General features: G+C 50.9%; 1 protein-coding gene across 11 annotated transcripts; it reads left to right on the top strand.

Moving 5' to 3' along the window:
• Positions 1-478: 478 nt before the first annotated feature.
• Positions 479-27,119, top strand: MFSD3 (major facilitator superfamily domain containing 3). Of its 11 annotated transcripts, XM_043538949.1 has the most exons (9): positions 623-898; positions 1,553-2,292; positions 2,552-2,699; positions 11,450-11,539; positions 19,037-19,128; positions 19,585-19,882; positions 24,594-24,754; positions 25,428-25,582; positions 26,289-27,119. In XM_043538949.1, exons 2-9 carry the CDS (start codon positions 1,611-1,613, stop codon positions 26,340-26,342), a joined length of 1,680 nt encoding a protein of 559 aa, XP_043394884.1. In that variant the 5' UTR covers positions 623-898; positions 1,553-1,610; the 3' UTR covers positions 26,343-27,119. The 11 variants fall into 11 exon arrangements, with proteins under 11 accessions (XP_043394888.1, XP_037747787.1, XP_037747784.1 ...); XM_037891859.2 differs by lacking the exons at positions 25,428-25,582; positions 26,289-27,119 and having other exon boundaries at positions 622-968; positions 24,594-25,337; XM_037891856.2 differs by lacking the exons at positions 25,428-25,582; positions 26,289-27,119 and having other exon boundaries at positions 622-1,004; positions 24,594-25,337.
• The last annotated feature ends 91 nt before the right edge of the window (positions 27,120-27,210 follow it).

Here is a 27,210-nt window from a genome sequence, read left to right as displayed (position 1 = left end):
TCTGCTGCCCTCCCCCTACCGTTACCCATTTTAGCAAAGGTCAAGGACTATGTAACTAGACGGTGTCTCTCCAGGGGTGAGGTGGGGCGGGGGAGAGGGTGCACTGGCACTCCGTAGCAGGCGCTGGTGCCAGCTTGGGGGGAGGAATGTGGCTGGTTAGTGCTACAGGCTGGGGGGCTGGTGAAGGTGAGACCTGGCACAGGCGGGGGGGTCATGAGTTCTGCGCTGTTGGATGCGACACTGGGGGTGGTGCGCACTGGGGGTTGGGGTGTGGGGAGGGGATCTGGGGGTGCAGGAGCGATGAGAGGGGGCAGTCTGGGCAGCGGGGCTCCTGGGGGGAGGAGGCATGGGCCCTGTGTGGGGCAGTGCAGGGGTGGGGGTGCCGCTCTAGGAGGGTGGCATGGGGAGGGGCATGGGGGTTCAGGGGGTGCCCCCCCAGGGACAGGGATGTGGCCTGGGCCCAGCTGGAGTGGAGCAGAGCTGGCGCTGGGGGCCCCCAGCCCCTGTGCCAGGCAGCCTCTGGCCCGGCCCCCAGGGAGGGGCCTATCCAGGGAGGGGCGGGGTCAGAGGCAGCCGGCCCAGCACGGCAACGCCAAGGTCGGTCCTCCGCAGCCATAGAGAAGAGCGAGAGGCATGCTAGAAGGGCCCACCGCCACCCGATACCAACGAGCAGCAGCCCAGACGGGACCCTCGGAGCCGCTTGGCACAGCCGGCCAGGGGGCGTGGCTGGGTCGCAGCGGGAAAGGCGGCCCCTCTAGCCGGCACTTCCGCGTTCTCCGTGGCTGTGGAGGACCCAGGCGCTGCTGCAGACCCCGGAGTTTCTCTTCCCCCTACGACCCTACCCCCCCCCCAGGAGCCGCCAGCCCCTCGCAGCCCCGCCCCGGAGCGGCAGCGGGGGGTGAGCCCCGCCCACTGGGGGGTTCACTGGGCTGGGGTGCGGGGTCTGCCGCCTTGTCTGTACGGTCACAGTAAGTGGCCCTGTCATCGTGGCGACTGTCACCATGGTATCAGGCCCTAGCTGTATCATTGGGGGTGTTGCCGTGGCAGCGCTGGGGTGTGGCTGTCACCATGGTATCAGGCCCTAGCTGTATCATTGGGGGTGTTGCCGTGGCAGCGCTGGGGTGTGGCTGTCACCATGGTATCAGGCCCTAGCTGTATCATTGGGGGTGTTGCCGTGGCAGCGCTGGGGTGTGGCTGTCACCATGGTATCAGGCCCTAGCTGTATCATTGGGGTGTTGCCGTGGCAGCGCTGGGGTGTGGCTGTCACCATGGTATCAGGCCCTAGCTGTATCATTGGGGGTGTTGCCGTGGTAGCGCTGGGGTGTGGCTGTCACTTTGACGGGAGTGGCTATATGGTCTCTCTGTTACCATGGCATCAGGTGACTCCAGGGCCTGGCCCAGTGCAACCAAGCTGGTGCCCCCTCTCCTACTCCTCGTACATACACCCTGAATTCCCAAGCTGAGCCCGAGGCCCATGCCTTAACCCCTGCTGTGCTGGGCCTCTCCCCTCGCTGAGCCCAATGTAATGTCTGTCTGTTTGTGTTCCCCACAGCTCAGCGGATCTCCCCCAGATCTTCTCCTGTGTGAGCCCCTTGGCCTGGGGCTGAAGGATGAACTCTAAGTATGTGCTGCTGGGGGGCCTGTACTTCGTCCAAGGGATGCCATATGGGCTACAGTCCGGCCTGCTGCCCATCTATCTCCGCAGCATGGGCCTCTCCTTCAGCAAGATCAGCTTGGCCAAAATGCTCTACCTGCCCTGGATCCTCAAGATGCTGTGGGCTCCTTTAGTGGATCAGTACCACACCAAGCAGACCTGGCTGGTGCTCAGCATGTCAGGACTAGTGCTGGCCTGCCTAGCATGTGCCACTATGTCGCCAGAGACCAACTTCCTGCCCGTCGCTGCCATGCTGCTGCTCATGAACTTCTTTGCTTCTGTCCAGGACATCGCAGTGGACGGAGTAGCCATTGGGCTCCTGTGGCAGGACGAGATCGGGTACGGCAACACCATCCAAGTGGTGGCTTACAAACTGGGCTCCGTGCTGGCGGGAGGAGGCCTCCTGACCTTGATGCACCTGTTGGGCTGGGGGGTTCTCTTCTTGCTTCTGGCCATCATTTATCTTCTGGCCATACTGTATGTGTGGAGTGCTCCAGAACTGTGGCTCACGCTAGGACGGCCTTCTCAGGATGGCCAGCCCCGGACAAGAACCTTCCACCCTTGGAGAATTCTCCAGGAGCTCCTCCGTGTGCCGGGCACCCTTTGGACCACCGGCTTTGTCCTCCTCTACAAGCTTGGTGAGTGCCTGCCCGGTGAGGGCTGGGATTCCTCTAAGGAAAGGAGTGTTTAGAGTGGAGCACTCAGCAGAGCTGCAAGTGGAAAGGAGCTATTGGATGTAACAGCTGTAAATCTAGCCAGGGTCACCTGCCAGGGCTGGGTTAGGGTTCGAGCAGAGCCATTAAAGCTCCCTGTTGTGCTGTTGGACACCCCTGCATGCAGGGAAGAGTCTGATAGACTTGGCTGTGGCTCACCTGATTGTGTCCTTTTCCCTCGCAGGTGAGCAAGGCACCACCACCATGTTCCCACTCTTCCTGCTGGACCATGGATTCTCCACCCAGCAACTTGGCTTCTGGAATGGAGTGGTAGCCATGGTCTTCTCCATCACAGGTTCCTCACTGGGTGGCCAGCTGATGTCCAAGCAGAGGTTAATTGTAGAATGGGGCTCTGCCACCTCCCTTCTTGTATGGGGTGAAAAAGGCTGGTTTGTACGTGGGTTGGGAGAGGCATGTGTGGCAGGAGAGATCAGTGAGATGCCTGGTGCTGTTTTGATTGCTCTTGGGCCCAGCTGCTGTGTCTGATTCATGATCCTTCCGCTCAATCAAATGGGGAGGAACCAAACACAATCTCTCCCCTTCTGTTCTGCTTGCTCTTCTTCTGCCTGCAGTGTTCTGCTGCACTGGCTTCCTTAACCATCTCTGTGTTGGGTTTGTGTCTTCTTTCCAGGCAGCCACTGTCTCTGCTGAAGGCTCTCTTACTGCTCCGCTTCTGCAGCATGAACTTACAGACCCTTTTGGTCTTCATCTACGATGATGGAGTCTCTCTCTTCAAAGGTGAGCACCACCCAGCTGAGCATAAGAGAGCTCCTTGTTGATATGGGCTGAAGGGAAAGAGAACCGAGAGGCAGCGTAGGGCTGGTCAGAAATTTTCCCTCAGAACTGTGTTTTGATGGAAAACTGGGTTTTCAACTATACAATATTTTGGGCAACGGGTTTTTGCTTTCCATGGAAAATTTTGATTTAGTCAAACCAAACCCACCAGAACATTTCAGTTTGGATCTGCTGCCGGGCTTTATGGCTGAACTATATCCTCCATGATGCAGCACGTCCAGGGACTCTCATGAGGCACCCTGTTCTCCCTCCAAGAGGGAAGACCATGGTGCATCTTGGGAAATGTAGTTCAATATGGAAGCCCAGCCTATAGAGGAGAATGGGAGTCTGAGGCACCCAAACTCCACCTCCCAGGTGGCATTTTGTTAGCATTTCCAAATGGAAATATTTTACTTTGGGACTAAAATATTTCACCAGAAAATTGAACTTTTCTATGAAATTTAGATGAAAACAATTTAGTTTTTTCACAGAAGTTTTCATGCGCGGGGGGGGGGACACCCCGTTTTCTGCCCAGCTCTTTCTGAGAGGTCCAGTGACTTGCACATGGCCACAGAGAGTATCAGCGTCAGAACTGGGAGCAGAAATCTGGAGACGCTGCTCCCAGTCCTGCACTTGGGCCATGCCTCTCTCCAACCCTGAACTGGTCACCCGCATTACTCCCCCGTTGCCATGTCCTGCTGTATGTATAGGGGCTGCGATCCTGAGTATCTGTGTCCAGCACTTCATCGGAGGGCTGATCACCACCCTGGCTTTTAGCATCATGATGCAGTGCACGCAGAGGGCGGATGGCAGCATACAGGTACCCTGCAACCAGCACCTCTGGAAATGTGGCCCAAGGGGGACTAGAATCAATGGGCACATCTGCCTCCCTGTCTGCACACTGGGGATGTTAATGTAGGATCCACCAGTGTCAGCAGGCAGCTGAGACGGTTCACCCATCAGTATAAGTGAAGAGCCCTGAGATCTGAGTCTCTGTATGGCCCTCCCGGACATGAATGCACCCCGAGGGAGGCATTATCTGCACTGGGCAGATGGGGAACTCAGGCACAGAAAAGGGAGTTGAGTTGCCCAAGGTCACAGGCCACCCTGCAGCCTTGGAGATGAGGCTTGGCTCCAAGCTGCTGAAGGGAATGACAGTCAGGTGCTTTCTGGGGCTCCTGGCCCTTTCCTGCAGCCCTCGGCTGGGCGGGGTTTAGGCGCTATCTGGGCTACCTGGGTCCCTCTGTTTGACAGTGTAAGTGGATCTCTCTTTGTGTTTGCCACCCCTCATGCTGGTGTGTGTCTGCACTTTGCAGGCCACTCATTACAGTTTCCTGGCCACCCTGGAAGTGCTGGGCAAGCTGGCATTCAGCAGCTTTGTGGGGAGCATCGTGGACTGGCTGGGCTTTGCATCCAGCTTCTGCTGCTTCCTCTTCCTCTCCTTCACCTCTGTGCTCTACGTCCTGAATGTGCCTCCTGGCGGGAGCTAAAGGAGACATGCCTGGCCTCTCCAGGGATTCACTGTGAGTGGGCCAGGCTAAGGGATGGACAGCTGAGAATCTCCCTGGCTGGACTTGCAGGGGTCTCGAGCAGGTGTATTAATTTGCACTCCTAGTGGACATTGAAGGAGCCCAAAAATGCCTGTACAAATGAAACATCACAGGGCCAAATCCTAAGACACTGAATGCCTGCACCTCCTGCTGGAGCCCTCAGGAATTGCAGAGGCTCCGCATTTCCCTGTGGGTGTCTCCGCAACTGTAACCAACATCTAAGATCTTCTCCTTTCTGCCCCCTGGATGGCCTACACTCCTTGCTTTCCCCAGAGCTGCCTTAGGGAGCCAGGTCCTGTCTGCGCCGAGCCAGGGATGCTGCAACAACCAGGTGCAGGCTCGGTGCTGCGCTCACACTCCAGCCTCTGGGATCTGAAATTAAAACATTTGTTTACTGAATGTGTCTCCTTCTCCTGCCCCTGCACCACACTCACTCCACCCTGCTGAGAGAGGCGGTGTTCAGACTGGGCCCTGTGCTGGAGCCCTGGGAAGGGAGGAGCGGGGCTGTCGGTTACTAGGCCCATGCCGTTACAAGGCTCTTGTCCATCTTGTGCAAGCTCCAGGGTTTGATATTCTTGTTAATGGTTAGACTGGTGCAAGCTGTACCCAGCCACATTGCAGAGTGCTCAACTCTGGCTCAGCTGGGCTGCTGAGCCTGTGTCTGTGCGTAGCAGAGTCCTTCTGAGCCAGCAGGCAGGTCAGTCTCCCAGCTCCTCAGGCTCTGGGTGCTGTCTCAGAGTTCAGAGGAGAGGCATGTGACCAAGTGTGTCCAGGAAACGCCTGACACATTGCTGGGGGGAGTTTTCTCCCACATTAGATTGGTACAGTATCATAATTAGAGTACGGATTAAAAAAAGAAAACTAGCTGGCCCTGGCTCTGGCTCTGCTGCAGACTGACTAGGCACATAGGACGTGGCAGTGTATATTTTTACTCCCTGCAATGTTTGTTCATGCACAATTAAGTTTGCCTGGTGCTGCTGCTTGCTCTTCCAGGATATGAAGATTGGCTAAACTTAAACCATGACATGCAAAGTTAAAGTCAATTCAACTGTAACCCAGCTCTGTCTGAGCGATGCCCCTGTAACGATGCTGGTTCTGGCGGGACCCAATGGAGAGTGCCAATTCAGGACACATTGCTTAAAGGAGGGTAGTTACAGCCCAAGGCTGGGGTTTCTGTGCCCACCAAGGCAAACCAAACCAGCCAAACAGAGAAGACTTTGGTTTTACCCCACTGGCTAACCACAAGTCACACAAGCAATTCCCTTGGACACTCCAGTTTCCCAGTATCCCCACAAATGCCACTCGTTATGGCGACGAATGGTTATGAAAACCAATACCCCAGTAAAAGAAAAAAGGTTCTCTCGATCCCAAAGGACCAAGCCCCAGGCCCAGGTCAATATACAAGTCAGATCTTACACACAAATCACACTGTTGCCGATCCTTTAGAATCTAAAATCTAAAGGTTTATTCATAAAAGGAACAAGATAGAGATGAGAGCTAGAATGGGTTAAATGGAATCAATGACATACAGCGATGGCCAAGTTCTTGGTTCAGGCTTGCAGCAGTGGTGGAATAAACTGCAGGTTCAAATCAAGTCTCTGGAGTCCATCCACAGCTGGGATGGGTCTTTCAGTCCTTGGTTCAAAGCTTCAGTGTAGCCAAGTCCCTCCAGAGGTAGGAAGCAGGATTGAAGACCAGATGGAGGAGCTGCAGCAGCCTTTTATAGTCTCTTGCCATGTGGTCTGTCTTTCTTTGTCCCAAAGACAAGCTGTCCACCACATGGCCTGGAAAAACCTCAGAGTTCTGTCCACAGGCAGGTCCCTGCATACCTTGCTGAGTCCCAAGGCGTGTCTGCCCACCCTGAGCACCTTTTGGCAAGATTGGGCATTTGTACCATTTGCTCTTGCCAACTGGTGATCAGTTGACAAGCAAATGGGACAAATGCCCAGTTTTGACAAAAAAGTTCGGATGTCTGGGGCCAAAACAGGATGTATTGTTACTTTTTCAGTAGTGCGCCCCCGGGAGCTGGGGCCAGAGCTGGGAGCAGAAGACGGGGGTCACGATCGAGAGCTGGGAGCGGGGCCATTGCCGGGAGCGGGGCTGGAGGTACAGCTGGGGTGAAGCCAGAGCAGGGCAGGGTGGTCCTGCTTCCCCACCCCCATAATGGCTGACCCAGGCCCTACTGCACCCCCCCAAATGTTCCTGTGTCCCCCACTGTGTGCACCCCACAGTTTGGGGACCACTGTCCTAGGCTGTGGTCAAAGCCACCCAGGGAGCCCGGGCAGCTGTGGGGAGCCCATGGCCCTCCACCTGCCCTGGGCAGGGTACCAGGGTGCCCAAGAGCAGCCTCTGGTCAGTGTCCCTGCCCACCAGGGTCACCAGGGAGCACTTCCCTGGGCAGATGGAGGGTCCAGGGCTCCCTGGGCAGCTCTTACCATGGCCCCAGATTCCAGCCAAGTGGCGTGGCCTTGGGGGAAGTGGAAGAACAGGGGGTGATGCCCTGGGGTGCGGGGGCTCTAATGTTCTTTGTGCCCAGGGCCCCAATAAATCTTAATCCACTCTGCTTCCACCACCCAGGCGTGCGTCATTACCTCATGTCACCTCACCATGAACTGTGAGCTCAACTCCTGCCCTTGCCAGCTTTCTGAGAATGGGGTGGTGGTGCAGGAGTTGTATTCTCACAGGCTCTTTCTAGAAGTTTTGCCCTGACAGCAGCTATTTCAAAGTGCTCTACAATCCGATTCCACTTTACAACTATTTTCAAGGGAAAGCATATTAATGAAATAGGAGGAGGATGAAAGGCTCCAGGAAGCAGCAGCTTTAGGGTAATATGATCAGGACTCATGCTATTCCCCCATTTCCTGAACAATGGGACTAAGTGTGATCAAAGGCAACCGTATTATGCCATCAGGAAAGGCCCCCTAGTCTAAGGACTCACATAAAGGCCAGGAACTGACCCCTGTCAAACTGCTGCTGTTCTTGAAAAAAGGGGTCTGACAGAAATGACAGACACTATCAACAGTGGAGTCAGCCGGCCCTTTTAAAACCATAAGAACAGCCAGACTGGGTCAGACCAAAGGTCCATGCAGCCCAGTATCCTGTCTACCGACAGTGGCCAATGCCAGGTGCCCCAGAGGGAGTGAACCTAACACGTAATAATCTAATGATCTCTCTCCTGCAATCCATCTCCACCCTCTGACAAACAGAGGCTAGGACACCATTCCTGGCCCATCCTGGCTAATAGCCATTAATGGACTTAACCTCCATGAATTTATCTAGTTCTCTTTTAAACCCTGTTATAGTCCTAGCCCTGGCATTGATGAGGCTCTAGGGGGGAGGGAGAGGAGTGAGGACGTGGTGCGCAGCCTCACCCTCCCTCCCCCAGCACCACCTCCTCCTCCCTCCCTGCGCCTCCTGCCCGCCACAATCAGCTGTTTTGCGATGTGCAGGAGGCTCGGTTGGGTGGGGGGGGGAGGAATGAGGACACGGCTCCCTCGGGGAGGGAGCGGGAAGAGGCGGGGCAGAGGTGGGGGTGGGGACTTGGGGAAAGGGGTGGAGTGGGGGCAGGGCCTGGGACAGAGCCAGGGGTCCAGCACCCCCTGGCCAGCACCAGTGTCTCCTTGAATAAAACATACGGTGACTAGCTGGTGTGGAAAATTTTAATCAAAAATTTTCTTACACCATCTAACAATGGAAGGCAAATGCAAACAGAAAAGAAAATACACAGATGAAAATCGAGGCTTCCAACAGGAGTGGGAGAATAAGTATTTTTTTGTTGAACGTCATGGTAAGGCCATGTGTCTTCTTTGCCAGACGTGTATCTCTCAGTTCAAATCTTCAAACCTGCAGCGTCATTTCGCTTCGAGCCATGCACATATGGATCAAGAATTCCCACAAGGTTCTGAACTCTGCACTTTAAAACTGAAAACTTTGAAAAAACAAACAGATGTAGAAGCCCAGGTCTTCACCAGATTTGCCAACCGATCACAGACTGTAACATTAGGCTCCTCTTGTGTGGCCTGGCACATAGCCCATGTGAAAAAGCCCTACTCTGAAGGAGAGCTTATAAAAATGTGCCTCACTGATGTGATTTCAATCCTGTCACCAGAGAACAAGAATCTACAGAAGAAAATTTCTGGCCTACAGCTTTCGCACCACACAATAGAATGCAGAATCTCCGACCTGAACAGTGACATCGAATCGCAACTGCACTTGCAACTTCAGCAGTGTGAGTATTTGAGCATCACTTTGGATGAGTTGTGCCATGCACAGGATAAACCTTATTATCGGTATTTGTCCGCACTGTGTCTGACAACTGAGTTGTAAGGGAAGGACTCCTCGATTTCATGTCACTAAAGGACAGAACTCGTGGATGAGATCTAAAGGAGGCGTTGATGTTGGTAGTTGCAAAAAGCCACTTGCCTTTACAGAAGCTCATTGCCATTGCAATGGACAGAGCTCCGTCCATGTGGGGATCTGTGAATGGATTAGTAGGGCTGTGTAAGTCTGACGAGAGCTTTCCCAAATTTTGGACATTTCACTGTATTATTCATTGGGAGCAACTGGTATCTAAAAATCTCAAATTTGATCACATCATGAAACCTGTCTTGCACATTGTGAAATTCATTCTCTCAAATGCATTCAGCCACAGACAATTTCAAAATCTAATTGAAGAACCGGATGAAGACAACTCCCCTGCCGATTTGCCATTTTACTGTGCAGTTTGATGGCTCTCAAGAGGTAAATACACTACATGTATTGATCCACTTACTGCTATGTTAGCCACCTGGCAGAAGGGTTACAGACAGTTGGAGTCGAACTTGTATTCAGATTAGCCAGACTGTTCTTATTCCATCAGCCAGAGCTACAGCCAGCTCTGGAGCTCCTGGATGACAGGATCGTGCATCAGCATCGATATGGCTTCTCTCCAATCCACACTGGATGCTGAACTCATAGCTAGCCAATGCAGCCATCCATGCCCACCCCGTATCATCTAGCTCGGCACTTGTCAACACCTAAACTAATGGGTCGTTGTCTGTCCACACCTGGAACTGAGCTCCATACGGATACATGCCTCTCAGCCCATCACTTCCCAAAAGGCTGCACGGTATGGGGGCATTCCTGTTCAGGAGGCCTTGTGGACTTTTTAGGTTTTGTCTTGTATTTCCATTTCTCATTGCTGGACAGGTATCCGCTGCTGAGGTCATTCCCTGGGCGTGTAATAGCAGAGTCATTCTTCATGAATCTGTGGTAGTAGCCACTAAATCCTAGAAAGGGGCTGAGCTCTCTGTCATTTGGCAGGCAGGGCCGTGTAGCAAGAGCCTCTACTTTATCAGGGGCTGTACTTGCACCCTCCTGTGATACTGTGTGTCCCAACCACATGACGGACATTCTGCAGAACGGCTATCTCTCAGTTGTCAGCTTTAGTCCTGTGGAGGAAAACCCAGTAGGCCTAAACTTCCCAAGTAGGCCTAAAACTTTGGTCAAGCTAACCGTGTGTTGTGACAAAGTTCCTCGTCTACCTTGGTGGGGTCTTGCGCCTTGGAGCTTCACAGGAGCCCTCAGTTTGGCCATTTTCATGAACCCACAGTCCAGGTCAACTCCTCCTGTGTCTGACCAGGAGTTGGGAGGTTTGGGGGAACCCGGGCCTGCCCTCTACTCTGGGTTCCAGCCCAGGGCCCTGTGGAATGCAGCTGTTTAGAGTGCCTCCTGGAACAGCTGTGCAACAGCTACAACTCCCTGGGCTACTTCCCCATGGCCTCCTCCCAACACCTTCTTTATTCTCACCACAGGACCTTCCTCCTGGTGTCTGATGATGCTTATACTCCTCAGTCTTCCAACAGTCTGCGTTCTCACTCTCAGCTCCTAGTGCCTCTTGCTCCCAGCTCCTCACACACACACCACAAACTGAAGTGAGCTCCTTTTTAAACCCAGGTGCCCTGATTAGCCTGCCTTAATTGATTCTAGCAGCTTCTTGATTGGCTGCAGGTATTCTAATCAGCCTGTCAGTCTTAATTGTCTCTAGAAGGTTCCTGATTGTTCTGGAACCTTCCCTGTTACCTTACCCAGGGAAAGGGGACCTACTTAACCTGGGGCTAATATATCTGCCTTCTATCACTCTCCTGTAGCCATCTGGCCTGACCCTGTCACAGTGTGTAAAAGCATAAGAAGAGGCTGAGGAAAATTCCATTGTGGGGCAGTTACAACAGCACAGTTTAAGAAATGTAACCCTAACAGCTAGAAATTAGGAAAGACCCATTAACTGCAAAGAACAGCCTGTCAATAACAGGAAAAGCTTGTTTTGCTATATCCCAAATAAGGAAAGCTGTTGTTAGAGCTTGCACTATATGCCAAATAAGAAAAATGCTGTTAAAGGAAATGTGCTTAACAAATTGTGGTTTTCAGCAATATAAACTCCTGTATTTTCTGCTTATGCAGAGCAGCTATGGCTGACTCTCCCTGTATACGCAAAAAGAAAAGGAGTACTTGTGGCACCTTAGAGACTAACCAATTTATTTGAGCATAAGCTTTCATGAGCTACAGCTCACTTCACTGAGCTGTAGCTCACGAAAGCTTATGCTCAAATAAATTGGTTAGTCTCTAAGGTGCCACAAGTACTCCTTTTCTTTTTGCGAATACAAACTAACACGGCTGCTACTCTGAAACCCATCTCCCTGTATACGTATACTTGAATAAAGATATGAGCCTCAGGCGATTTCTGATTTCAAACACAATGCGTGGTTAATTTTCCACCACAGTTTGAGGGCTTGTCCGGGATCCACAACGAATCACCAGGACCAGAGGACCGTGGACCATTCCCCACTGGACACCGGCCAGCCATCTGAAAGGTGAGAGACCTTTTAAATCTCTATTGGGGTTCCGGTGGAGGACTGCCCATAGGCTCTGGGTTGGGTGAGTTACGCGCTGGATCTAAGAACCTTTTCTGCTGCCAGACACGCCTGACGCCCTTTTGTTCTATGTTTGTCTGACTCTGGTTTAGTTCCCTGGGAAGAGCCACTAGGTGGCTGGTTAGGCCTCTGGCCTGGGTTTGTGTGCCGGTGTGAATGAGTTGAGTGAGTGAGGGTCACAGGAAGATGCCCAGAGCACTCTGCAAGGCCAGATGGTCCGTGACCAGAGTTGTTTCTAACGCACGCCCTGTGGCCGCACCGAGAAGGGTCAAAGTACGACCCTGACCCTGGCGGTTTCTCTCTGCATGGCATGACCGGAGAGGGGACTGTCCAGGTCTAGGAGTGTGTGACCCCATCCCTTCCATCCTTGGACGGTCTGCTCCCGTACCCTCTTTCCTCCCCTGTGTCTGGCTCCCGCCTGGGGCGGTTGAGAGATGAGCCACTGACTCGTCTGAAAGCCTCAACTGAAGCAAGAGTAAGCGGCATCAGCAGACACTCTTTGTGGAGCGGGGCCATAGGACAGTGGTGGACGCCCTAAACAAGCCTTCCCGGTGTGAGTGACCTGAATGAAAGTTCTCCAGGTACTGCGAGCCAGTGGTCCAAGGTGGCCTCCGCCTCGCCAGAAAGGTACTGGGACTGGACCAGGAAGGTTTCTGGGAGACCGATCACCTCGCCAGAAAAAATGGGGCAGCGTGGAATCACCGCCTCGCCAAAAGGGCACACGGTTTGTGTTTTGTCTGTGTCTGTGCAGTAATAGTTTAGTTCATCAGAATGGGGGCCGGTGAGTCTAAATGGAGCATTGTCCCGCCAAAAGGTACCCCAGCCTATTACATGTATGTTAATTACAGTCCCTCTACTTGCAAGTTTTTGAAAAAATGGAATTGGTACTCAAGAGACAATTCCAGTTTTCAGTTTCCCGTAGAGGGAAGTTTCAACCTTGACAAGATTGTGCACCTCCGGGGCACCCTTCTTGCCAACCATGTCGGACCAAGCCAAATGGAAGCATATTTTGATTGGTATGGAGAAACAGAAAAACGGCACTGTGAATCTCAAATAAGGAGTCTCAAGGACTCCCAGGAGAAACTTACAACACAATTAAAAGAGATAAAAAGAAAATTGGCAAAGAATTTAAATCCAACTAAGCTGGCAAGAAATATTAAGCAACAGAAGCCCCTTACATTCACCCCTCAGACAGTGACTCCTCGTACTGAGGAAATGTTCCCCTTGCGCCAATACCCGGGCATTGATGCTTCGAGTCATGAGACCTCGGTGTCTGCACATGCACCTTGGTCTGATACGGAATTGTATAATTTACTTAAAAATTTTCCCAAAAATACGAGAGGACCCTGTTAAATTCAAAGAGGAATTGCAAATTGTTATAAACTGTTATAACCCTACATGGGCAGATTTAAACCAGCTTCTACGAGGGGGCATGCCTAGGGAAACACTGAGTCGCATTTGTGAAGAAGCTCAGTGGCCCAAGCAAAATCCAGGCCATAACCAGGAAAAGTTAAATAAAATCAGGAAGAAGCTGTTAAATGAAATTCTCACAGTCTGCCCAAAGAAAGCTGACTGGAGCAAATATTAGCACCTGTAAACAAAGAAAAAATAAGAATTTGAATAAAACCCAAATACTCTTACCGCCACATTAAAACTATGTTAATGACCTTTCAGTGCCAGAACATACAGGGACCCCGTAATAGCCATCCATTGCAGGGGGAGAAGGGGAAGGCCAAACCAAGGTCCCCACCGTCCACCTCCCCTAGGGGCCCAGTGATGGAGCGTGTTACTGTTGCAAGTAAATGGGCCATTGGATACAGTAAATGTCCGTACCGCCCTGGTCAATCCAAAAGCGGTAGGGGTGGGCAATACTCTTATTCCCAAACCCGTCTCTTCACCTCTGTCCGTTTCTATCGGTCCTTTTCTTTGACCATCATGCTTTCCTCCTAAGCCCTTGTTCACCTGCTAACCTTTTGGGAAAAGACAGTCCGTAGGCTTCAAGCTGGTCTAATGTGTCCAGGAGGCTTTCTTCATGCTCCTTCAGACTTCTCCCGCATAGAATCAGGTCACCATATCGACCAATACCTGCAGCAAGTTCATATCTCCCACAGCTTTCTCCATTAGATGCTGAAATGTGCTAGGTGCTCCAGCTGTGCCCAATGGCGGATTATCCGATGGGCCTGCAGGGCCTATGCCTAGGGGCCTCGGCCAACTGGGGGGGCCTGGAAAAATAGGCACCCCACCCCAGTAGAAATCCGCCATGGGGTAGCGGAAGCCTGAAGCCCTGGCAAAAGCGTTGGGCAGGTGGGGCTGGGGAAGCCCCAGTGCCTGGACCCTCGCTTAGGCCCCAGGTCTGGTGAAGCTCTCACTCTCTGCTGTGGCAGGGGAGCACAGCTTCTCCAGTCTTGGGGCTATGGGGCGGGGGCAGAAAGCAGCAAATGGGTTGTGGGGCTGCAGTGACATGTACTCAGGCAACATGGGGTTAGTTGAAATCTAAAGAAGCATTTCGCAATCACCGTCCTGGACAGGTGATCGGTAGGATATTCCTACTGATATGTTCTTGTTATTCAAGCAGGGAATTTCTATCCATAAAGATTCTATGGCACAGCTTGAGAATCATTTAAAATCATTTAAAAATCATTTAAAATTTTTACTATATTTAACACTCTGCTTTTTCACATATAGGGCCACTCCCATACCAGCATGGCCTACTCTGTCATTCCAATATATTTTGTACCCTAGTAAGACCATGTGCCATTGGTTATCATCATTTCCACCAAGTTTCTGGGATGCTTGTTATATCAATATCCTCATTTAATACCAGTCACCCAAGTTCACCCGTCACTCACCTTGGTCTCCCCTGCTGTGGGATCAGAATCAGCCCAGTCAGCTGGCACGAGACGAGCCTCCAATCCAGAGAGCTGGTTTCACTACAAATGTCGCAGGAGATGGGCCATGAGAGGAAACTCCTCCTTTAAACACATCAGGAAAAGCTCAGCCTGGGGATGAGCTTAGGGCTCCACTTCAAGTTGCCCTTCCTTGCATCCTGGGTCTGCAGCACCTCCAGAGGAGAAGGAAAGCCAAGTCATGCAAATGCTCTTTCTGCAGCAAATGGCAATGAATCTGAAGAGGAGGACAATAGCAGGGTGTGTCTTGGAATAAGATACATAGACTTTAAGGTCAGAAGGGACCATTATGTTCGTCTAGTCTGACCTCCTGCACAACGCAGGCCACAGAATCTCACCCACCCACTCCTGTAATAAACCCCTAATCTATGTCTGAGCTATTGAAGTCCTCAAATCATGGTTTAAAGACTTCAAGGTGCAGAGAATCCTCCAGCAAGTGACCCGTACCCCACTCTGCAGAGGAAAGTGATAACCCCCCAGGGCCTCTTCCAATCTGCCCTGGAGGAAAATTCCTTCCTGACCCCAAATATGGCGATCAGCTGAACCCTGAGCATGTGGGCAAGACTCACCAGCCAGACACACAGGAAAGAATTCTCTGTAGGAACTCAGATCCCACCCATCTAACAGCCCATCGAACATCTTTACCGCTAATAGTCAAAGATCAATTAAATGCCAAAATTAGGCTATCCCATCCTATCTTCCCCTCCATAAACTTATCAAGCTTAGTCTTGAAGCCAGATATGTCTTTTGCCCCCACTGCTCCCCTTGGAAGGCTGTTCCAGAACTTCACTCCTCTGATGGTTTGAAACCTTCATCTAATTTCAAGTCTAAACTTCCTGATGGCCAGTTTATATCCGTTTGTTCTTGTGTCCACATTGGTACTGAGCTTAAATAATTCCTCTCCCTCCCTAGTATTTATCCCTCTGATATATTTATAGAAAGCAATCATGTCTCCCCTCAACCTTCTTTTGGTTAGGCTAAACAAACCAAGCTCCTTGAGTCTCCTTTCATAAGACAAATTTTCCATTCCTCAGATCATCCTAGTAGCCCTTCTCTGTACCTGTTCCAGTTTGAATTCATCCTTCTTAAACATGGGAGACCAGAACTGCACACAGTATTCCAGATGAGGGCTCACCAGTGCCTTGTATAACGGTACTAAAACCTCCTTATCTTTACAGGAAATACCTCGCCTGATGCATTCCCAAGAGCGCATTAGCTTTTTTCATGGCCATATCACATTGGCGGCTCATAGTCATCCTGTGATCAATCAATACTCCAAGGTCCTTCTCCTCCTCCGTTACTTCTAATTGATGAGTCCCCAGTTTATAACAAAAATTCTTGTTATTAATCCCTAAATGCATGAGTTCGCACTTTTCACTATTAAATTTCATCCTATTACTATTACTCCAGTTTACAAAGTCATCCAGATCTTCCCGTATGATATCCTCGTCCTTCTCTGTATTGGCAATACCTCCCAGCTTTGTGTCATCCACAAACTTTATTAGCACACTCCCGCTTTTTGTGCCAAGGTCAGTAATAAAAAGACTCAATAAGATTGGTCCCAAAACCGATCCCTGAGGAATGCCACTAGTAACCTCCCTCCGGCCTGACAGTTCAACTTTCAGTAGGACCCGCTGTAGTCTCCCCTTTAACCAATTCCTTTCAATTTTCATATTGATCCCCATCTTTTCCAATTTAACTAATAATTCCCCATGTGGCACGGTATCAAACGCCTTACTGAAATCGAGGTAAATTAGATTCACTGCATTTCCTTTGTCTAAAAAATCTGTTACTGTCTCAAAGAAGGAGATCAGGTTGGTTTGGCACGATCTACCTTTTGTAAAGGGTATTTTGTCGTATTTTGTCCCATTTACCATTGACCTCAATGTCCTTAACTACTTTCTCCTTCAACATTTTTTCCAAGACCTTGCATACTACAGATGTCAAACTAAACAGGCCTGTAGTTACCCAGATCACTTTTTTTTTCCTTTCTTAAAAATAGGAACTATGTTAGCAATTCTCCAGTCATACGGTACAACCCCTGAGTTTACAGATTCATTAAAAATTCTTGCTAATGGGCTTGCAATTTCATGTGCCAGTTCTTTTAATATTCTTGGATGAAGATTATCTGGGCCCCCCCGATGTAGTCCCATTAAGCTGCTTGAGTTTGGCTTCTATCTCGAATGTGGTAATATCTACCTCCATATCCTCATTTCCATTGGTCATGCTACCATTATCCCTAAGCTCCTCATTAGCCTCATTAAAAACTGAGGCAAAGTATTTGTTTAGATATTGGGCCATGCCTAGATTATCCTTAACTTCTACTCCAGCCTCAGTGTTTAGCGGTCCCACTTCTTCTTTCTTTGTTTTCTTCTTATTTACATGGCTATAGAACCTTTTACTATTGGTTTTAATTTCCTTTGCAAGGTCCAACTCTACATGGCTTTTGGCCTTTCTCACTTTATCCCTACATATTCTAACCTCAATAAGCTAACTTTCCTTGCTGATCCCTCCCATCTTCCACTCCTTGTAGGCTTTCTGCTTTTTCTTAATCACCTCTCTGATTTCTTCTATGAGGTCCTCACTACTCACTAAAACCAAATCTAAAATGGCATCCCCTCTAGTAGGTTCAGCAACTACTTGATGAAGGAATCCATCAGCTATTGCATCTAGGAAAATCTGAGCCCTATTATTATTACTTGCTTCCTGCACCAGTAGCTCTAGTTCCTCCATTTTGTTACCTAGGCTCCTTGCATTGGTGTACAAACATCTTAATTTTTGCTGTTTGGCCTCACTCACATTCTTTACCCGATTAGGAACGGTCATTCTACAGCCAGTATGACCTATTAGACTGGTATCCACACTGCCCTTCCTCCTTATGTCCGTTCTCCTACCGATGGCTGTATCCTTTCTTACTTTTGTTTTCTTCCCTCTCAATGCTAAAATCGGGCGTGAAGATTACCTGGACATTTCTCAACCATCTCCCCCAAATTCCTAGTTTAAAGCTCTCTTAATCAGTTGTGCCAGCCTCCATCCTAGAAGTCTATTTCCTTCCCTACTCAGATGAAGTCCATCCCGAGAGAACTGTCCTCTGTCCATAAATGCCTCCCAGTGGCCATACATCCCAAAGCCCTCCTTATAGCACCACTGCCTAAGCCATCTGTTGATCATCATAATCTTGTCACACCTTTGTTGTCCTTCTCTAGGAACAGGCAGAATCCCACTGAAGATCACCTGAGCCTCAATTTCCTTAAGCGTCTTCCCCAGCCTGGCATAGTCTCCCTTGATATTTTCCAGCGAGAATCTAGCTGTATCATTTGTTCCCACATGAAGGACAATCAGTGGATTCTTTCCTGCTCCTATTAGGATCCTCTTCAGCCTCAGGTCCACATCCCGTATCTTAGCACCTGGAAGACAGCACCCTTCTGTTCTCTGGATCAGCTCTGGTTACAGGCCTGACTATTCTTCTCAGTAAGGAGTCCCGGATCACGTAGACCTGCCTTTTCCTGATGACGGTGCAATTCTCCTGTTTATCCCGTTACCTCTGGCTGCAAGTTCTTTCCATTCCTATTCTCCCTTGTAATCCTCTTCAACCCGTCCTGTATCCTCCTGGGGCTCATATTTGGTGTAGTCTCCATTGACTCTTCCCCTTTTCCTACAGGACTAGCCGCTCTTCTCTTCTTCCTTGTCCTTCCACCTTCAGTGACCACCTGCTGAGCCCCTTCTTCATTTTCCAACTCTGCAAACCTATTCTTGAGCTCTGTTTCTCCTTCACTAGCCCATCTGTTCCTCTTCCTGGTTCTTTTAGTCACATGCTTTCACTGTCCACTTTCCTCACCCAGCAGTCTCCCCTCAGAATTCCTCAGTCCTGCTTCCATCTGCAAGTCTGAGCTTTTCCCTTCAGCTGCCTCATGTCTTTGCTCCACAATCTGCTCGAACCCCCTTCTAAACTCAACCAGGCTTTCCACCTGCATCTCCAATCCTCGGATCTTTTCCTCCATCAGCTCTATCAGGCAGCATTTCATGCAGACAAAACTCTTACCAGGTGCCCCCTCCAGGATCACGTACATGCTGCAGCTTCCACATCCAGTCATCCTCATTGTGTCTTCCACGACGTGGGTCACTCCCACTGCTGCCTCTGTGTCTGTCATCACCTTCCCACCTAAACCCTGTTAGTCTGGGAAACACAAACCCCACCAAAACGCCACCACCCACAGCGAAAACAAACCCCCAACAATCCAAACTCCACTGAAACTCCCGTTTACAGCTCTGTTTGCTGGCTTCTGTGCCACGGCCTGACTGGCTGACGGGCTCCCTTTCTAGGACCCCGAGTCAGAGAAGCCCCGCCCCCTAATCAGGGCTCAGCTTCTCTCCCAGCACAAAGCCCCTACAAGCCTCTACACATACAAATAATACAAATACCTTCTCCTCCAGCAGAACTCCCACTGCATGTATGAGCTGCTCATCTGAAACTTGCTAGGGCTGTAGTTTATTCTGAATAAAATATTCATGTGCTCTTCTATGTTGACAGTGCAAGGATGGAGTTTCTCTGGCATCTACTAATGGTGATCGGGATCCTGGCAGGGACTGGAGTGTCTCAGGAATGCACCGCACAACCAGGGGGTAAGGAGCTGGCACAGCTTGAATGGAAACTTGTTCCCTTTCATGTTCTACCCCATTCCCTTTGGCCCCAACCTCTGCCGAGTGAGACAGCAGAAACCCTGGGAGACTCTTCCCTTCCCACCACTGACCTGGGCAGGGGCTCCAGCTGGCAGGGGCAGACGGGGGAGGCGCCATCTGAACATCTTGCCCCATTCCTGCCTTGGGGAGCAGCTCCAGCTGGGTATGGGACGTGGGGGGCTGAGAGGGGCTCAGCCTGGGCTGAGAACCCAGCGCTCACCTGCTGTCACTCCCGTCACCTGGGGCCATGGCTCCCACTGTGAACCTGGCTCTCATGCAGTGGCTGGTTTGTGTGTCACTGCTGTGACGTGGCTCTGGCTCCGTGTGGGATAAAGGGGGTCTGGAGCCCCCCAGCGAAGGGCACGTCCCACCTCCCCTCTTCTCGCCCTCTGATTCCAGCTTGGAACTTGGCGCTGCGGTGCCCGGCCACTCAGTCCTCCACATACCAGAATTACGGACCTGAAAAAGCTGGGGCTGAAAAGGCCGTGGATGGAAACCACAATGGGATTTGGGACAATGGCTCCTGCACCCACACCGACTGCGAGACAGAGCCGTGGTGGAGGGTGGACTTGGGCAGTCCTCGGTCTGTCTCCGCGGTGATGGTGAAGAACAGGGAGGACTGCTGTGGGGAGAGAATCAAGGGGGCCCAGATCCACGTGGGAGACTCCAAGGCTGGCCATGGCAAGGACGACCCCATGTGAGTTGCTTTCCCATGCTCTGGAGTGAGACGACTCCTCCCAGCTCAGTCACAGGGGTTGGGTCTCATTGCCACCGGGGCCAGGGCGAGGTCTATTCCCCTCGGAGCTGCCTGGGGCTGGAGGTGCTGGGCTGGCAGTGCTCTCAGCTCTTGGCTGGAAGGGAACCGCATGTTGCTGAGCACAGCGACCGCTGCAGGGCAATCCAGGGTAGAACAATCCCTCCAGGCCCCTGCGTGTTCTCTCTGTGCCGTCACAGCTCCTGCCCAGGTAGGATCATCACATCCAAGGCAACAGGAACAGATTTTTCTGAAATCCATAGATTTCTAAGGCCTCAAAGGACCTTACCAGTCATCTAGTCTGACCTCCTGTATTGCACGGGCCAGAAAACCTCACACAGGGATTCTGCACTGAGCCCACAATTTCTCTGTGAGGTATAGTGCATCGGTTAGACAGATGTCCAATGTTGATATAAAGACTTCAAGGGAAGGAGAATCCACCGAGTCCCTCAGTCACTTGATCCAGTGGTAAATGGCCCTGACTGATAAAACAGTGACCCTTATTTCTTGTCTGAATTGGGTTGTGATGGGGAGTAGGGCAGGCAGCATCTCTTACAGTGTTCCCTTCGCCCTGTATAGATACACAGAGATGTAGGGCAGGAAGGAATCTCAAGAGGACATCTAGTGAGTCCCCCAATACTGAGGCAGGACCAAATATACCTAGACCAGGGGTAGTCAATTATTTTTTGTCAAGCTCCAAAGTTCCTGGTCAAGGTATAGTCAAGATACAGACTCCAGAGAAAATAATAAACAAATGATGCTAATAAGGGGATAAAAAGATTTCTGGGGTGTGTTCAAAAGTGTCTGGTGGTCCAGATTTGGCCTGCGGTCCACCTATTGACTACCCCTGGCCTAGAGCATCCCTGGCAGGGGTTAGTGTAACCTCTTCTTAATCCCCTCCAGTGACGGGGATCCCACAACCTCCCTTAGTGACCTATTCCAATACTGAACTGTCCTTATAGCCAGAAAGGTTTTCCTAACATTTAATCTAAGTCTTCCTTGCTCCAAACTAAGGAGATTACTTCTTGTCCTACTGTTGTGGACATGGAGAGCAATTGATCGCTGATCTCTTTGTAACAACCTGGGCTGCTGGTCACATGCCCCAGAAGCGCCTCTTACCATCCGAGTGCGGAACTGTGGTTGTGTCCTTGCCTCTGTTTCCCTTCGTGGGCTTTCAGGGAATTCAGTGAGGGCTGGATGTAGTGAACATTAGTGCCCCATCAGGGGTCTAATTTATTTAACCAAAGGCCAAACCACGGTACACAAGCCAGCGTTCATCCCCATGAATCCTAGATGAGGGAGGAGGGGAGTAAACCTTCGCCTGTCTGCCCCGCTTGACTCCATCCATCTCCTTCATCCAGGCTCCTTACCTGTAAGCAGGGCAAGATTTACACCTTACGTGCCCCTAGGCACAGCATCTTCAGCGCCCCTCCTCCCTCCCCACGTGGCCCTGGGACCCCCCTACCAGGAGCCCTGTGTGCCCCCTCTGCCTCCTAACCTGGCTCCAAGGAGGCTGCGGTGACTTGTCACCTGAGGAAAAAAGGCCCCCCCCCGTCACCTGCCTGCCAGCTGTTTGCTGTCACCCGCCAGACCAGTCAGCCTCAGCCTGCTCAGGGTGTTCTGGAGCCACAGCGACCCCTGGAGGGTGAATGGTGGAACTGGAGCACATTTTCTGCAGAACAAATAAATTCTACTTCTCTTGGGCAAGAATTCTGTGCATGCTGCAAACATCACCTAAGGGGAGAGGGCACGACATGAGACCAGCGGTGTGTGGGGCATCTTGGCAGGGGATGGGGCAGATGGAGAGGCTCCCTCCCTCCCTCCCGAGAACTCCTGAGCAGTGTGGCCAGCGTCAGCAGGGCAGCAAAATAGCCCAAAATACCACAACTCACAACTACTAAAAATAACCTGGCAACTGACAGCTAAAAATAGCCCAATTGGGTAGAAAATTGCATACTTGGCAACCTTGGGTACCCCTAGAATGCTGGAGCCCCATCGCACATGTCTACTGTGCATAATTGGAAATCTGGTCCTGCCTGTAAGGCTCACTCAACCTGGGTCCCTGCTCTGGAGTCAGCCCTCCTGCCATCACCTTGGAAGGGTTCCCTCTCTGGATTCAGCCCCCATGAGGTCAAATCACTGCAGCTCTTCTCTGCAGGACGTGTAGTTCCGCTGGGACCTGGAGCGCCTGCCATTGGCTGGAAAGGTCCCTTCTCTATGACCAGCTTTCCCTCCAGACTTGGCATTTCCCCGCTTTTAGCATCACTTCCATCCAGGACACCTTTCCTAGGTTCCCTTTCCTGGGGCGCTCCCTAACCAGCTCCCCTGAGAAGCCCTTCTCCTCAGGAGCTTCCTCTGTGATCTGTGTGTCCTGACTGAGCCCTCATAACCCTTTATTAGGCCCAGGATTTCCTTAACTAATTGACGGACACCCAGCCACCTAGGGAATTAACTGCTCACAGGTGGATCTGGGTTGGCTCCTTCTCCTTAGCAGAGCTTGTCACGGGGAGGCTGGGTGCCTGACCTCCTCAGGGGCCTGCTACCCTGAGACACAACCTGGGTCCTGTCTGAAGACTGTTATCATGACCCCCATCAGCCTTCTCGTCTCTAGACTAAACACACCCTGTTCTTTCAGCCTTTCCTCAGAGGTCAGGTTGTCTAAACATCTCATCATTTTTGTTACTGTCCGCTGGACTTTCTCCAATTTGTCCACATCTTTCTTAAAGTGCAGTGCCCAGAATTCGATATAGTTAAGCCCCTTTATTTTTAGTTTAAACTGATTTTTACCGAAGAAATCTCGGGTTTTATAAAAAGCATTATCCATTTTTATCTGATTTTTATCCTTACTTTTGTATCATTCAAGTATATAAAAAACCCTTGTTTTATTAGGAAAATACAATCCATTGCGTGACCGCTAGGAATGGCGATAACACAAAGCTGCATGTTGAAGTAAGGCTCTGTATTAGTCTAGAAGATACACCTAATAAACAAACAGGCACGCACGCAAGCTCTGAAGGGCATGCGCATCTGAACGTACTGATGAATGTCACACCCACGACATACACATTTCAAGCTATTAGCAGATAGCGGTTTAAAGATTTGACACTAAAATGGGAAGAAAACGAAAATCTGTATCAGAATACGTTTCAGAATACAAGGAAATATTCAAAAGTTTAAAAAAAAACCAATAGAAGAAAAGGATGAAGTTGAGTGTATGCGCTGCAAATGGTGTGGCCCAATTATTAAATGTCAATATTGATAGGGTCAGAGTTCTACGTCGACAACAGTAACCCTGTTTTTTTCAAATGAAAAGTTTTATTTGCAGATTACAGAGGTCTTGTTTTCTTAAACTCGGAGGTGGCCTTGTGTTTTGAGTTCTCTTTTAGTTCTGCAGCAAACCACATTGAATTCTGTTCATCCAAGCATTCATCTACTGCATCCTTTTTCCCCCAGTCCTTCCATCCACCAAAATAAACCTCCATATTTATCCAGAAAAATTAATTTTTTTCCATCGATTTTTCACCTGTTTTTGTTGTTATAATAAACATAGATAAATACCTGGGAAAAATTAAACAAAATAAAACCCAAACCCGAAGGACCCTAGATACAGTATTCCTGCTGAGGCCTCACCAGTCCTGAATAGAGCAGGACAATTACCTCCCATGTCTTGCGTACAACACTTTTGTTGATACATCCTAGAATGACATTTGCTTTTTTTTGCAATGAAATCACACTCTTACGTCCTATTCGGTTTGGGATCCGTGATACTCCAGATCCTATCCAGCAGTACTCCAGCTAAGCCCCCTTTTGTGGTGGTGCATTTGATTTTTCCTTCCTACGGGCAGTACTTTGCCCTTGTCTTTAATGAATTGAATCCTGTTGATTTCAGACCAGTTCTCAAATGTATCAAGGTCATTTTGAATTCAAATCCTTTCCCCCAAAGTGCTTGCGCTCCCTCCCAACTTGGTGTCACCCATAAATCTTACAAGCACACTCTCCACTCCATCATCGAAGTCCTTAATGAAAATATTGAACAGTACTCAAAACAGAACGACCCTTATGGGAAACCCCGAGAAACATCCCTCAGTTTGACAGTGAACCATTAATAACTACTCTTTGAGTATGATTTTCCAACCAATTGTGCACCCACCTTCTAGTAATTTCCTCTAGATCACATTTCCCTAGTTTGCTTATGAGAATGTTACATGGGACTGTGTCAAAAGCCACACTGAAGTCCAGATATATCACATCTGCCACTTCCCCTGTGTACTAGACCAATGTCAAAGAAGGAAATTAGATAGTTTGGCATGATTTGCTCTCAACAAATCCATGCTGACTACAAAATATAACTTTGTTATCCTCTAGGTTTGAACAAACTTATTGTTCAGTAATTTCTTCCTGTCTCGTTCCAGGTATGGAAGTTGGGCTGATTGATCTAGAATTCCTGACGTCCTCCTTGTTTCCCTTTTTAGAGAGAGGTTCTATGTTTATCCTTTTTCATTCCTCTGGGACCTTACCCTTCCTCCATAAGTTCTTGAACAAATCATTAATAGTTCTGAGATTGCTTAAGAACTCTAGGATGAATTTCATCAGGCCCTGTTGACTTGAATACATCTATCTTGTTTTGTCTTCTTGGCTTCTGCTCTGTTTTTAGGTGCGGGACCATCACTGACACCAGACTGGGATCCGTCAGCACCATCGCCTGCAACGGGCTGAAGGGCCGCTACGTCACCATCATCATCCCAGGCAGGAGGGGGATTCTCACTCTGTGTGAGGTTGAGGTCATAGCTCAGGGCTGTCCCCTATCACCAGTGGGTAAGGAGCTGGCACAATGTGAATGGAAACTTATTCCCTTTTATGTTCTACCCCATTCCCTTCTGCCCCAACCTCTGCCTAGTGAGACAGCAGAAACCCTGGGACACTCTTCCCTTCCCACCGCTGACCTGGGCAGGAGCTCCAGCTGGCAGGGGCAGATGGGGGAGGTTCCATCTGAACATCTTGCCCCATCTCTGCCTTGGGGGGACCAGCTCCAGCTGGGTATGGGACATGGTGGGGCTGAGAGGCTCAGTCGGGGCTGAGAACCCAGCACTCACCTGCTGTCACTCCTGTCCCCTGGGGTGAAGGTTCCCACTAGGAACCTGGCTCTCATGCAGAGGCTGGTTTGTGTGTCGCTGCTGGGACATGGCTCTGGCTCCGTGTGGGATAAAGGGTGTCTAGAGTCCCCCTAGCAGAGGCGGCGGAAGCTTCCTAACTGTGTGTTTGTGTGGGGGGGCCACCAGCAGCTGAACCAAGACCCCACCCTCATGCCACCCCTTCCCCCAAGTCCCTGCTCCTGCACCGCCTCTTTCCCCCCAAGACTCCGTCCCCTCCCCCTGTTGCTAGTCCTGTAAATACGGAATACGGGCCTGTAAAAACCGGGGCCGGGAACGCCGTGGATGGAAAATGCGATGGGATTTTGGACCATGACTCCTGCACCCACACCGAGCAGGAAACAGAGCCGTGGTGGAACGTGGACTTGGACTGTCGGCATTCTGTCTCCACGGTGATCGTGAAGAACAGGGAGGACTGCTGTGGGGAGAGAATCAAGGGGGTCCAGATCCACGTGGGAGACTCCAAGGCTGGCCATGGCAAGGACGACCCCATGTGAGTTGCTTTCCCATGCTCTGGAGTGAGACGACTCCTCCCGGCTCAGTCACAGGGGTTGGGTCTCATTGCCACCGGGGCCAGGGCGAGGTCTATTCCCCTCGGAGCTGCCTGGGCCTGGAGGCGCTGGGCTGGCGGTGCTCTCAGCTCCTGGATGGAAAGGAACCGCATGTCGCTGAGCACAGCGACCTCTCCAGGCCCCCCTGCATGTTCTCTCTCTGCCCTCAGAGCTGCTCCTCGTGTAGAATTATCTCATCCAAGTCAACAGGAACTGATTTTCCTAGGATCCATAGATTTCTAAGACCTGAAGGGACCTTTCCGATCACTTAGTCTGACCTCCAGTATCACACTGGTCAGAAAACTTCACAGAGTGATTCTATGCTGAGCCCATCCTTTCAGTGTGAGCTGCAGTGTATCTATTAGACGGTTGTCTAGTCTTGATTTAAAGACTCCAAGGGAAGGAGAATCCACCGTGTCCTCGGTTATCTGCTCCCTCAGTTAATGACCCTGACTGATGAAATGCGTACCCTATTTCTAGTCGGAGTTGGGTTATGATGGGAACAGGGACACACCGTCTCTGACAGTCTGTCATTCACTCCGTGCATTGGGCTCTGCAGGCTCAGAGGTAAAGGGTCATCAGTCCTGCTGCCAACTCGCCTGTGCTCCCTAATCTCAGCCTCTCGCTCTTGTCTTCTGCTCTTTGCAGCTGCGGGACCATCACCGACACCACACCAGGATCCATCAGCACCATCTCCTGTAATGGGATGGAGGGCCGTTACGTCACCATCACCATCCCGGACAGGGTGGAGTCTCTCACCCTGTGTGAGGTCGAGGTCTACGGCACCCCCGTGGGTGACTGCTAGGAAGCAGGAGTGACACAGTCCATGGTGAGGGGAAGCACCTCTCCCTGGGCTGGGGGCAGGAGAAGAGGGAGGTTGGTGCAGAAATGAGCCGCTTTCACCTGATAAACTCCATTGGTCCCTTCCTGCATCTCTCCTGTCGTTTGTCTCCATCCCGCGCCATTCTGGCCATGTCTCCCCTCCCCTTCCCTGCCCCTACAGCAACGTGGTTCTGATCCCACATGAGCCACGGGGGCCTCAGCTCCAAAGCCCAGATGGCTTTGGGTTATCCAGCTCTTCTGCTGCTGCTTCCGGCCCTTCCCTCCTCCCAGTGCCCATTCCCCAGCTTGCTCACCCCCTAAGTACAACCCGCTCTCTGGCTCCCCTGCCCCTTCTCCCAACCTGGGGCTGAGGCACCTGTTCTCCATTCCCCCATCAACCCAACGCTCCTTAACAGCTCTCCCCACAACTCCAGCTGCCCTGCTGTCGTTGCTAGTCCTGGGCCATCAGCAGAGCGGGGCTGGCTTTGGCCTGCCCATCCACGAACTCTGCAGCTGCTTGGCCCCTTCTGGGACGCCTCTGACCCTGAGGAGCCCCAGGAGGCTGGAAGAGCAGAGCTGACAGCTGACATGGGGCCAGATTCCCGGCAGGTGCAATTGGGCACAACTCTGCTGGTGGCACTGCAATTGCAGCCGCTTATGCCAGGGCTGAATTTCACCCATATATTGTGCACAGTAAACGTGAGCCAGGCAGTGGCAACAAAGCGGTGTCCAGCCCCGAGCCTGGGCA

Source organism: Chelonia mydas, chromosome 2 (assembly GCF_015237465.2).
Source record: "Chelonia mydas isolate rCheMyd1 chromosome 2, rCheMyd1.pri.v2, whole genome shotgun sequence".
In the NCBI taxonomy this organism is placed as follows: Eukaryota; Metazoa; Chordata; order Testudines; family Cheloniidae; genus Chelonia; species Chelonia mydas.
This window is presented reverse-complemented; position numbering and strand designations above follow the sequence as displayed.